Source organism: Physeter macrocephalus, chromosome 21 (assembly GCF_002837175.3).
Source record: "Physeter macrocephalus isolate SW-GA chromosome 21, ASM283717v5, whole genome shotgun sequence".
Classification (NCBI taxonomy): domain Eukaryota; kingdom Metazoa; phylum Chordata; class Mammalia; order Artiodactyla; family Physeteridae; genus Physeter; species Physeter macrocephalus.
In genome coordinates this window covers 24449601-24462773 of record NC_041234.1, presented here as the reverse complement: position 1 = coordinate 24462773, position 13173 = coordinate 24449601, and the positions used below count along the sequence as shown (strand labels likewise).

The following is a 13173-nucleotide window of genomic DNA, read 5'->3' as shown; positions in this document are numbered from 1 at the left end:
GATCCCACATGCCGCAGAGCGGCTGGGCCCGTGAGCCATGGCCACTGAGCCTGCGCGTCCGGTGCCTGTGCTCCGCAACGAGAGAGGCCACAACAGTGAGAAGCCTGCGTACCGCAAAAAAAAAAAAAAAAAAAAAAAAAAATAGTGAAGTGATCGCCCACACACCCCTAAGCCAGGTAGAATTATTGTTAATTCATGGCCACACTGGTTTCATCTGTATTTGCCCTACTGCCCACCCCCCTGGATTACTTTGAAGCAAATACCAGGCGCCTTATTTTCTTTATATGCATTTTAGTGTGTACCTCTTAAAGATACAATGAGCTTTTCATGATGAAGTCAGGTCAATAAGTAAACGTGCACAATTCATAAATAAGAAAGCAAAATTTTACATAACACTATTTAAGCATTGGTTCTCAGTCACTTTTTCTAGTTGAAGTATTACAGGACCCTGAAATGCCTACCAAGTTATTATTAAAAGGTTGCAGTATGTCTAATATAAACTTGTTGTTACACAGATATTATATCACAATTCTTTGAAAATCAACAGCCTTTGTATCATATTTGGTAGATAATAATGATAATAACAGCAAACACTTAAATGGTACTATGTGCCAAGAACAGTTCTAAGCCCTCTACATGTATTAAACTCATTTAATCCTCATAACAATCCTATGAGATACTGTTTTCATCTCCATTTTACAAATGTGAAAACCAAGACATGGAAAGTTTCAGTAAGTTACCCAAGATCTTAAAGCTAGTATAAGTGATGAAGCAAGAGGTATGAACCCAGACAGGCTGCATCTAGAAGTTGTAGTTTTAAACCACTATATACACACTGCCTCTCTCAGAAAAATAAGCAGATTTCTACAGCCATCTTTCAAAACTGTGTCTTCCATAAGTTATGTGTATCTGTTTTGGTGAGTTTACTATGTGAACCTAACTTGTACCTGGTTCTGAAATACTGGCCTTCAGTATTTAGCTTAATTTTTTTAAATTACTTACATTGCTGCCTTTGGATTTTGTTATTATAAAAGTATATATCATTTCATGTTTATAATTCTGTGTAATTTCTTAGGTACACTTCATGTCGGAGATGAAATTCGAGAAATCAATGGCATCAGTGTGGCTAACCAAACAGTGGAACAGCTGCAAAAAATGCTTGTGAGTAAATGGAAGTCTCTTTTTCTAAGATTGACTTTCAGTTCATTAACTTATTTATTAATGCACAAATAAAGGGTATTCTTTTATAATCAGAGTATCTCTGGTACCATCATTTGTGTGGACTTGAACTTATACAACATTCATAAAAACTGAGAGCTAGGAAAATGTTCACATGCAGCAGAGCTTAGAAACATTTTGCCCATCTTTAGCAGCGTGGGCTTGAACATTCTCCTTTCAATCCTTTGTCTCCTGTTTCTTATTGAGCAGATGTTTAAAGAAAACCTTTGCAATTGTGCATGCTTGTGAACTAGTTTCTCACTGACCTCAACTCTGCTGACATCAGCAGTGTCAGAAGCCTCTTTCCTGTGTAGCTGAGTCATAGCCAGCTGTATTGGATTTCTCTACAGCACAGGGGAAAGGAAAGTCATAGTAGACCAGGACATTTTTTACCATGTGTATTCAAAATCTGTGTTCCAATTAGGCTTTGGATTGGGGCGGGGTGGGGGGTGCAGAGTGACAGGCCCTGGCGAGCAGAGGGAGATGTTTTGGACCTCTTGTCCTGGACCTCCTTCCCACCACAATGTAGCAGCCTCCCATGTTACTTATATCTATTAAAGGTGAAATAAGCACCACAGACTCAACTACAGTCAAAACTAATGCCAAAATTATGAAATAAAGAGCAGATTTTTATGGAGTACACCATCATAATGTAGCCTACCAAATATAATTCTTACGTAATTACTTGTTCTATTGTACAGTTCAACTTACATTCATTCTTGAAAGGCATGTCACTTAGAGTTGTATTCTTGTCTATGAAAAGGTAACCATCAGAGGTCTGTTATACCATTGCTGTATGACCAGGACAGTCAGCCTTGACTTTGCAGGGCTTTTCCCAGGAACAACCTCCACTGTTAGTGTGAGCAGTTCCTGCTTTTATAACTCGGTTTCATTTTAGGCCCATGCACTCTCAACTGACTTACATTAAATAACCCCCCACATTTTCAGTGCTTTCTTGCGCGTTTTTGTGTGCCACATTTGTTTGTTAAAAGAGCTCTCCTTTTTTTTTTTTTCCTCCAGCGGGAAATGCGGGGGAGTATCACCTTCAAGATCGTGCCAAGTTACCGCACTCAGTCGTCGTCCTGTGAGGTAATAGCTCTAATGAAACACCCCATCTCCTCTGGGTTCTTAACTAACTGTCTGCTGATGGCTGAATGTTTTGGCTTTCTGGGAAATTGTTTCTGCCTGTGCTGTTGATCACTGCACACCAATTTTACAACAAAGATAACGGAACAGAGTAGGTCCCATCCACCTACTCAGCCCTGCTTCCATGGGCATGTCCTCAGCACTTTAACTTTCTGCAGGCTGGAATCAAAACAAAATACATATAGAGAAGCTCCAAATAATGACAAAGGCTTAATAAAGAACAAATAGTCTCTGGGGGAAGAAAAGATCATAATTGCAATAATATTTCCAGGAAGTACATTCACTTCCCTTGTTAAGAAATCACATAGATAGTTCTTCTTTCCACGGATCTGAGAAGTGGTCTATTTCTGTTAAGATAGAGTCGTTCAAATAATTGTGACAGGTCTCTAGATGGATGTTAAGTCTATGAGAAATTGATAACTGACGTTATTAGAGGAATATAGGCTTTTGCAACCTTCTGTGAAATTGTTTAAATTGGAATGTTATCTGATTCGTAAACAAGTTTTCTAGAGTAATACAAACCCAAAGTTCCTGTCTTACGGTAGGCTTATCCTTTAGAAATTGTAGCTTTCCCAACCTATATTATTCAGTTTGCTATTGGTTAGTGAGATTCAAAAATCTATTCCTTTTATATTTGGAAATATGAGCCGGCCTAAATGGTGTCATCCTTTGGTCATTGCACATTCCGTTTGAATATTTTTTTCTGAAGCTTGTTCTTTCTTGTGCATCTTCCAAGTATGTGTACATCAATATGAAGTACACATTTCCTCCAGTTAATATTTAAGACTGGCAGACAACTTATTTCATCTAGAAGATTGAATTTGTACTTAGGAGAAATTGATGGAGAAATTATAATGTTTCTTCCAGTCTCTAGTAGTGATGTAAATTTCACAAGAAAAATCAGAGGCTTCATGTTTTTTTGTAAACCTATTGAAGATATGTATAAGAATTTGTAGTTTTGTCAAGTATATTTTTAGTGAGCCGTGACAATTGGGGTTTCTGTTATCTCAGGTCTTGAGCTCCTCTCGGTGGCTTTTTATGGAACTTCAATTAGTACTATATTTCAAAACAAAATATAGAACTACTTCTGCTCCAAGATTTATAGTTATGAAATTTGTTACCTAGTACACAAACCTTACTGGAAAAGAGAGACTGTCACATGCATTTTTATGTAAAGCATTTCGATAGTCTAAAAATCACAGGTGGTCCTCATACCATTTCTCATCTTGGAAGAAATTTAGTAAATACGATTGATTTTTGTCTTTTTGGCTCACTAACCAGAAAATACTGTTAGTTATTTAAAAGTTTCTCTTCTGTTTTTGAGTGGTTGAACTAGTTTTGGGGTGGGACCAGAATTACACATATAAATGCTGTGCTCTCGAGTAAGAAGAGCCCTCTCTTACCTTCTTTACCTCTGAAGAATAGGAAAAAATGTACTCCCCTCCTAGCTCTACCCCCAATCTGTTTGACTCTCCTGTGCTCTGGCAGAATTCAAGCCTGTGGTTGGACTCTTCCCAATTACAGCAGTACCTCCCAAAGAAAAGCTCTCTGGCCACCTTCACCAGCATCCCCCTGGCCGTTGGTAAAAGAGGGGACCCCTGCCCCTACACCCTGGCCCTACTGACATGAGTCTCTGGGGGTGGCGCCTAGACATCATTCTGCTCACTAACATCTGACAGTACTCATCTAAGGGATCCCATTATTTAAAGACTAACAGGTTCCGGAGGTTTTCTTTAAGTCTTCTAGAAAAAGCAAATGTCTTTTGAGCAGACATGCACATTTCAAAGGTTTCAAAGAACTCTACTAAACCAAAAATTTTTAAATACTTATTTTCATCCCCTCCTTTTTCTAACATTAAAGTTGATTTGGACAATAAGGGAGTGGAGCCTGGAAAGGATTTTGAGCATGTCACATAGTATAGTGGCTGTGGCTGCTGGGATCTTTGCCAGAATCTTTAGAGGCTCAAGATTATTGTTTTAATTAATCCACTAAAATAATCTAAAAGAATAAAGGTTTCTTCTCTGGTGTATATCTATCTTTTACCCTTATTAGTAATATCTATCCTAGAAAGATTCTAAGGTGATTACAACATGAGAAGTCTTTTTTTGAGATTCACTTCACTTCAAATTGCATCATTCAGTAATTTTTGATACCGAGGTACCTAAGGATTATTAAATACTTTTCAAACCTAATTTTCAATAAAAATTAGGCAGTTGGGATCTTCAGCACAATAATTTTACAGTAATATTTGTCATTTTACAGTACTTGATAGGATTTTAATATTAAGTCACCCTTCGGGGTCTTATTTAAAGAAAGCAAAGGTTATAGAATGTTAGGGACAGGAAAGAAATGGTTAATGAATGACACGGTCATCACTTACAATATGTGAATCTTCAAACTGTAAAAATTTTTTTCATACTTCTGTGAAATCATGCAAGTAAGTCAGTATGGCACCTTTAGAGCTAAAACCTCAAAGGAAATGGTTGTCAGACTGTGGTTGTAACTGTTGATGTGAATATCTGTTTCTGTGCTGGTGTTCTGTGTTAATGAACCTTGTGTCTTATTTCAGAGAGATTCCCCCTCCACTTCCAGACAGTCCCCAGCTAATGGTCATAGCAGCACTAACAATTCTGTTTCGGTAAGAACTCTAGCTCCACACAGCAAAGTGTGACAATTTTGTTGGTGCCACCTGCCATGAGTGTTCTAGTTACATGTGTTCAGTGGAAATATTGTCTTCTGCCGATATACAAGGCTACTACAGCTACAATGCAGTTTACTCCTGGAAAATCTTTTTCAACATTTTCTTCTCATGAAAAATGCCTTTCATTAGTTAAATTTGAAGAAATGTAGTTCAAGACTGCTTTGGTCATTCTCAAAATATTTCTCTATCACCCATCTACTATTTATGACTTTGCTCAAAGTTATGCAAAGGATGTAAATGGAAGTTTCTTGAAATTTCTCAACATTTTTTTTTAATTTGAGAAAAATAAAGAAATGTAAGGATTTTGCAGAGTAGGCATTTGGGTATTCTCGGGCTTTGTAGTTGTCTATTCTGAGTGATATCAGCAACATGTTTTAGTTTCCGCTATCTAAGTTTACGAATTGGTGTGCCCTCTGTTATTGTGGTACGTGCACATACTTTTGTGAATTATAAGCCTTGCCTGGATATAAACAGCAAAAGGAACTGGCTTCAAACTGCACTTAAGCCACGCTATTATCACATCTTTAACACAAAGTACTTTATATTTTGACTTGAACTTGGAATTTTACTTTTTTTTTCAGAACTATCCATTTTGGAAAGTAAAAAGAATTGTTTTTAATTTAAACAAATGGGAGCACTTAATATGTGCAGGTGTGCAATATTTGGGGTAACAAAATCTCTAAGTTGCTGATATTGCTGTTAAAAATATTTAGAGTTCTAATAATACAGCAGTATCACTTTTTTCCTGACTATTAACTTGCCCTTTAAAAATATATCAACATTTTTATCAGATAAATTTTTAAATAATTTAGAGATCACCTCAAATGGAATGATATAAGAGAAATTATGGAAGAAAATTTCCTAAGACTTTTATTTGCAGCTTCAAAACAGGCTACCAAAGGAATTCATTTATAACATTTAATAACTGTAAGATGGTGAAAATCCGTACAACCATTGAATGTTTCGAAATCTAAATGGTTGCAGTGACTAAGTTGAAAAGGGCAACAGCTCTTTTGAGTTTTGGGGGGTTTTTTAAATAGGCTATTTCACTTGCAGTGGCTTTTGTGTTGAAGATGCTGAGTTGTTTCTTAAGAACACATTTTCTCTCTGCTTAAACTTACCTGCTTTCTTCAGCTTGCTGCTAAATGGCCTGGGTTTGATTTTTTTTTTTTTTTGATAACTCAACATTTCTGAGAAACGGAATAATGTATATTATCTCTTTACAACTTAATTCTAGCTCATTTTTTAACCATATTGTAACAGAACACACAAATTACCTTGTACTCTTTGAAAAGTAAATGAAAATTTTTCTCCTGGGTTGGCTTTATTCTACAGGACTTGCCATCAACTACCCAACCAAAAGGACGACAGGTGAATAGATACCCTCTATAGAAACTTCTCTAAACTGAGCTGCTAATAGCCAATCCTTTATTAACCCTTTTCATCCCATAATGTCTGCATTTTGGACCATAACATTTGAGCATTGAGAGCTTGTACCATTTCATTTTAACACATTACACATGACTAATTCTCTATAAAGATTTTTTTCCTAACATCTTTGTAGCTGTGATGGTTATTGTAATTTCAACCTGATCATTTTGTGTTGATGGTTGAGAATTCAGCCTTTGGGGATCTTATGGGCCTGCCTCTGGGGTGGAAAAAACTTTTTAAAGGTTACAAAATTCTTAGAATTCTAAGAATAACTACAAGCCAGTGAACATTTTTAAGCAATAACTATCTGAAGTTTGAAGGCTTTTTCTTAAGTTGTATCTGCATATGTATTTCTAAAAGCCATATACAATGAAAAAAAAAAAAAGAACAGAAACTTCCTGGCTTTACAGCCTAATCAAACATGAAAAGTTAAGTGCTGCCTAACACAAGCAAGTAACTTTCAATTTGCTGGCACTTTGAGTATGAATTTTAGGTGCAAATGCAGAGACTTGTTAATTTTATAGGCTGGATTTTTGAAAAGAAACTTAAACAGAATAATCACACAATAGTTCCAAAGCCTTCAGGTTGGTTTTACAGTGACTTAAAACATTAATATTCAATTTTAATTTCAAGAGATAGAATTTTTATGGTATTTTTTGTGAAAGGTGCTATTAAAAAATATCAAATTGTGAGTTAAGATTTGCATAAACTAGCACCTAATAGAACTCATCCATAAGTGATGCAACATTGAATATCTAGCACCTTATTTTAAATCATTTAGAAATCCAGTGATTCATAAAATGGTGCCATATAACCCCTTGTATGCTAATCTGTTTCCTTTTATAATATTTACTAGTTATATTCACACATCATAAAACTCAGAGCCTTAAACCATGCATATCTTGAAGCTCTGTGCAGATTTCAAGTGTTACACTGGCAAAGCCAGGATTCAAACTCATTTTTCTTCTCTAAAAAGAGTAAAATACAAAGTCTAAATCCTGTTTAAAAAATAAAACTATTTTTAAATGCTTTTAAAAATTGTTTGAATTACATTTAAGCTTATCAGCAGTGTGTAGACACACTGCCAGTTGTCATGTAGGCATTTTACAGCAAGATACCAACACGGAGTTCTTGCTAGTTTTGTATCATGTACTGCTTTAGGGTTGAAACCTGTCCTGAATGCTTGTGGTCATGGTTTAAAGGCTGCCATGTGATCATGACAACTTATGCATAACAGCAACTAAATATATTCAGATTTTAAAATGGTAAACATACTTCTCTATAATTTTAAGCCTATCCTATTACAGTAAAAGCAGAAATTAAGTCTATTTTTACTAAGCAAGTATCTTAAGTGTTCCCTCCAAATAAAAAGAGCAAAGACTTGAACCTGTACACACCAAAAGTAGTACATTGTTTCTAGTGGTAGCAGTTTTTTGTGTTGTATTTCCATGCATCATATTTGCTTTCACCATCTAATGTCCTGTTTGTATTGTAGTAAGTGTTTGTTAGTGTGTGGTTATTAAGTTAGAGCTAACTGTTTTCTTTCACATCACCATGGCATTTTTTCTTACAAACTCCTGTTTTATAGATCTATGTAAGAGCACAATTTGAATATGATCCAGCCAAGGATGACCTCATCCCCTGCAAAGAAGCTGGCATTCGATTCAGAGTTGGTGACATTATCCAGATTATCAGTAAGGATGATCACAATTGGTGGCAGGGTAAACTGGAAAACTCCAAAAATGGAACTGCGGGTCTCATTCCTTCTCCAGAACTTCAGGAATGGTATGTTTTTGTTGTTTTCTTTTAGTTTACAAAATGAAGCCTGGCCATCCATTTTTCAACTTTATATTTTATTCTTTTATAGGGTAAAACCTGTTTAATATATTCCTTGCTCTGTTAGCCAAACACAGTTCAAATTAGTCATCCAAGAATTCTAAATTGTCAGCACCAAGTAATAAGCTCCTGCTTATAGAGTCAGGTCTTTGCTTCACACATAAGGAGAGGAACGTCTGTAGAGAGGCTGAGCGACTAGCCTCAGGTCATGGTCACATCGTGGTCTCTTAGCAGAGCCCTCTATTCCTATATGCTGTTTCCATCCTTTTTTATTGCATTTTTTTAAATGTACCCTCTCCTTGCCCCTCCACATGCTCTCACCACCCCCATTCCACTCCACCACCAGTGAAAAACTCAAATGCCAGGATTCACGGTCATTCCAGGTATTTAAAGAGAAAATGTTTCACTATTAGAAGGGTAAGACAGTCAGACGCTTCATTCTTTACCTTTCCAGGTCTTTTTTTTTTTTTTAATAAATTTATTTATTTTTGGCTGCGTTGGGTCTTCGTTGCTGCGCGGGCTTTCTCTAGTTGTGGCGAGCAGGGGCTGCTCTTCGTTGCGGTGTGCGGGCTTCTCATTGCGGTGGCTTCTCTTGTTGCGGAGCACGGGCTCTAGGTGCGCGGGCTTCAGTAGTTGCGGCACGTGGGCTCAGTAGTTGTGGCTCACAGGCTCTAGAGCGCAGGCTCAGTAGTTATGGCTCACGGGCTTAGTTGCTCCGAGTCATGTGGGATCTTCCCAGACCAGGGCTCGAACCCATGTTCCCTGCATTGGCAGGTGGATTCATAACCACTGCACCACCAGGAAAGTCCCCCTTGCCAGGTCTTTAAAAATGTGTGTCTGTTAGACAGTTTAGGCTTTGAAAGCAGGTTAAAGTCAAAGTCAAACAGTTTTTAGACATGTTTTTAACTGAGAGGAGTCACGGATTACTGTGTATTTTGGTAAAATCTATTTCTGTTACTAATGTTGCAATTTGCTATTTTTTGAAAAATGTCAATAGTTTTACCTTTGTCAGTACTTTGGCAATATATATCAGAAACCCAGGGCAAAAAAGATAACTTCATGTCCAAAATACTTGAACCTAGCTGAAAGAGACCGAAGGCATAGAGTTCATAGACACGTACAACTTTTCATCCTTTTTTTTCACTAATTAAAGGGATTTCTCAGCTAATCTCTTTTGCTTGATCACTTCTTTCAGCTCTACTCTTAAATTTAGAATGTCAGAGCTGGTAAGAACTTCAGATGCCATCATTTTACACGAGGAAACATAGGCCTAGTTAGAGGAAGTAGCAGCCTTCCATCTGATGCTGTCTTTCAGTCTGATCTTCAGAAAACAGTTTAAGCATTAGTGAGAGGAAAGTGATTTCTAAGTCATTTTGATAGTGATGTTACTATGTTATCACTGATAGATATTTATGTTTTACAAAATGTGTTCCTGAATGTTGCCATATATTAATGAGCATTTGTTGAAAATAATTATGTAGAATCCAGACCTCTTCTCCCTAGTCAGCTCATTTGTATAAATCATGTCTTACCAGTACCTAGAACTCTGAGTCCTCTGGAGGAAGCCTGAGAAATGGCAGGGGGAAAAGCAGATTTGCTACCTGTTTCCTATAATGGTAGACTAGGTTATTTGGATCAATCCTCCCACTGGAAAAAAAAATGAATATGTTTTTGAAAATGACCTTAAGAGCACTGAGTAGCTGAAAAGGTATTGGGGAACTCAGTGACCAATTTTTATATGAAAGCCATTAATCAGAGCAGTAAAAATTAGAGTACCAAATTGGTCCGTTTTGCCAGGAGGGCATTTCTATTACTAAAAACTTCTCTGCCAGAGGACCAAGGTTAAGACTTAATAAGGCCTGTACAAGTAGGAGAATCTGTTTGTTAGGAGACTCATCCCGCATTGTCAGGATCTGCAAAAGGCTATACTCCCAGGTTAAGAGCAAACAGATAAGCATCCCCTCACTGCCCTTCCACACCAGGGGACTGTAGAGAAGGCTGCCTTGTCGGTGAGCAGAGCAAAAGGAAAGCAAAGTTCCCCTGAAAAAATTGTGGCCACCGGTCCACCTTGAATGGATTTGCACCCAGGTACACATAGCCTGGGACAGCCAGGGAAACTCCAGCTATGCACTTGATGTGAGGTTTCCCCTTTACTAATAGTTCCAAATATCTGTTATAAACAAATGAAAGTCTCTGAAGGAGAACACTTTTATCCTAGGCCTCATCCTAGAGCTCCTCCTGACCCCCCACGTAAACTTTCTTGAGGGCAGTTACCAGCAAGTCAAAATAAGCAGGCGCACATGGAAACCAGTGAGACCTGACAGAAATGAAAGATGCCAGGAACAAACTCAAACCTACTTCATATATTGGAATTAGGAGACAAAGGTTTTTAAACAACTGTGCTTATTAGCAGGCTTTTAAAAATCAGTAAAAGCTTTAAAAATATCTTCAGAGAAGAGGGGGGAAAAATTTAATGGCATAGCAGATTTGAAAAAGAACCAAAATGAATTTCCAAGGACAAAAAATGCACTAACAAAAACTCAGTGGCCACACGCCTATTAGAATGGCTAAAATTGTTTAAAGTTTTCATCAGCAGGTAAATGGATAAACAAATGATGGCATATGCCTACAATAGGATGCTCTTAAGCAATAAAAAGAACCTGATAACACATAACAATATGGGTGAAACTCAAAATCATTAGGCTGGGTTTCCAGGCAAAAAAGAGAATATACTGTATAATTCCATTATATAAACTTCCAAAAAATGCAAAACTACAGTGACAGTGGTCTCCTGGGGATCTGGAGGAGGAAGGGAGGGATTACAGAGGGGCATAAGAAAATTCCTGGGGTGATGAAAATGTTTGTTATCTTGATTGTAGTTATGGTTTCATGGGATGTATAATGTTTCAAAACTGATGAAATTTTACACTTTATATGTTATGTTCAGTTTATTGCAGAAAAACTGAACTCAATAAAGTTGCAGTGACCGTAGAGGGAGACAGGGATTCTAACTAGGATGAAGAGGAAGAGGCCCACTGGGCAGTATGTTCCTTGAGACCACAGTAGGACTCTGGAGGTATAGGAAGGCATTCCCAGCTGAGGGGAAAAAGCAGAGTCCCTTGTTGGAAAAGTGAATTGGTCTCTAGAATGTCGGTGGACATGTAATACTAATGAGAAAGATTGGAAACAATACTATCAGCCAGACCCAGAAGCATTGTTCAGATGTGTTGCTACCAAGTCATATTTTTCACATCCTCTAGATGAGAAATCAATTTTGGGGGGACCCAAATACCTTACCTTATTTATCCTTGCTAAATCTCATCTTGCTTGACAAGGCCCAACAGTCTAATCCTCTGATAGATATGATTTGAGTCCCTGAATCTATCAATCATCCCTTGCCTTGCCTACTAGATCCTCATCCAAGTCAGCAATAAAATGTTAAACATGTGTTTGAAATTTCCTTCCAGGTTGACCTAAATTCTAACACAGTCTCCTTGCACATACTGAGCTAAAAGAAATAACATTCATTTCCTGAGTGCCTAGTAAAAATCAGTATCATTCCTGTCATTACACCACATATGGCCACACCACAAATTTTTACTGGGAATTTCTTTTTCTTATAGTTTTTAAGCTGAAAAACATTTATTAAAAGATACTCTGTACACTATAACGTAAGCTTCACGAGGTCAGGATTTCATCTCTTTTAACCTGTCAAAAATTCCTCAGTTCTGTTTATGTTTCCAAAGATCCTGTGCCTCACAGAAGCTGTAGTTATGACTGACAGCACATATTGGCTTGAACTGGAAGAATTCCCAAAGCAAAGGTTTCATCAGCCTCCTCTGTATGCCACTTAGGTAATATATGGAGATTGACTTTGTTGCTGTTGATGAGAGTTCACAGTATTTCCCAGTAAATGTCTCTCTCCTAACCAAAAATAAAGAAATAAATATAAATAAAGCCCTCAAAGAGCAAGAGAGAGAGAGACATGGAGGAAAGACTCTTTAAGAAAGTAGAAGAGAACACTTCCCAGCTCATTTCATGATGCCAGCATTACCCTAATACCAAAGTTCAGTAAAGGCAAAAGAAAACTACAGACCCGTATCCCTCATGAGCACAGATGTAAAAATCCTCAGCAAAATATTAGCAAATTGAATCTAGCAATATATAAAAAGGATGTACATCTTGACCCAGTAGAGTTTGTACTGAGAATGCACAGCTGGTTCAACATTGGAAAACCAATCAACCTATTCACCATATTAACACTAAAGAAGAAAAATCCACATGGTCATAGCAATAGGTGCGGATTTTAAAATTCAACATCCATTTATGAATAAAACTCTCACAAACTGTGAATTGAAGGGAACGTCCTTAAACCTGATTGAGAGTATCTACAATAAACCTACAGCAAACATTATTGGAAGGGAAAAAATATATAACAGGTGATATGATTCTGTGTAGAAATTCAAAGGAATCTAAACAATTAGAATTAATATGAGTTTACCAAGATGGGTGATATAAAATCAGTGTACAAAAATCAATTATAAAAAAACAAACCCAATCCAAAAATGGGCAGAAGAACTAAATAGACATTTCTCCAAAGAAAGAAGATATACAGATTGCCAACAAACACATGAAAGAATGCTCAACATCATTAATCATTAGAGAAATGCAAATCAAATCTACAGTGAGATATCATCTCACACCAATCAGAATGGCCACCATCAAAAAATCTAGAAACAATAAATGCTGGAGAGGGTGTGGAGAAAAGGGAACCCTCTTGCACTGCTGGTGGGAATGTAAATTGATACAGCCACTATGGAGAACAGTATGGAGGTTCCTTA

At 37.1% G+C, this 13173-nt stretch overlaps 1 protein-coding gene across 12 annotated transcripts in view; it reads left to right on the top strand.

Annotated features, from left to right (window-relative positions):
- Nucleotides 1-13173, top strand: part of CASK (calcium/calmodulin dependent serine protein kinase) — a 385648-nt gene that overhangs the window by 342484 nt on the left and 29991 nt on the right. For 4 of the 12 annotated variants that reach the window (XM_028482969.2, XM_028482968.2, XM_007102902.4 and 1 more), the window contains exons 16-20: nt 1076-1161; nt 2239-2307; nt 4934-5002; nt 6401-6436; nt 8085-8281. In XM_028482969.2, coding sequence (XP_028338770.1) covers nt 1076-1161; nt 2239-2307; nt 4934-5002; nt 6401-6436; nt 8085-8281 — 457 coding nt within the window. The remainder of the gene's footprint in view (nt 1-1075; nt 1162-2238; nt 2308-4933; nt 5003-6400; nt 6437-8084; nt 8282-13173) is intronic. The other 8 variants (XM_028482971.2, XM_007102907.4, XM_007102906.4 and 5 more) reach the window with 3 other exon arrangements.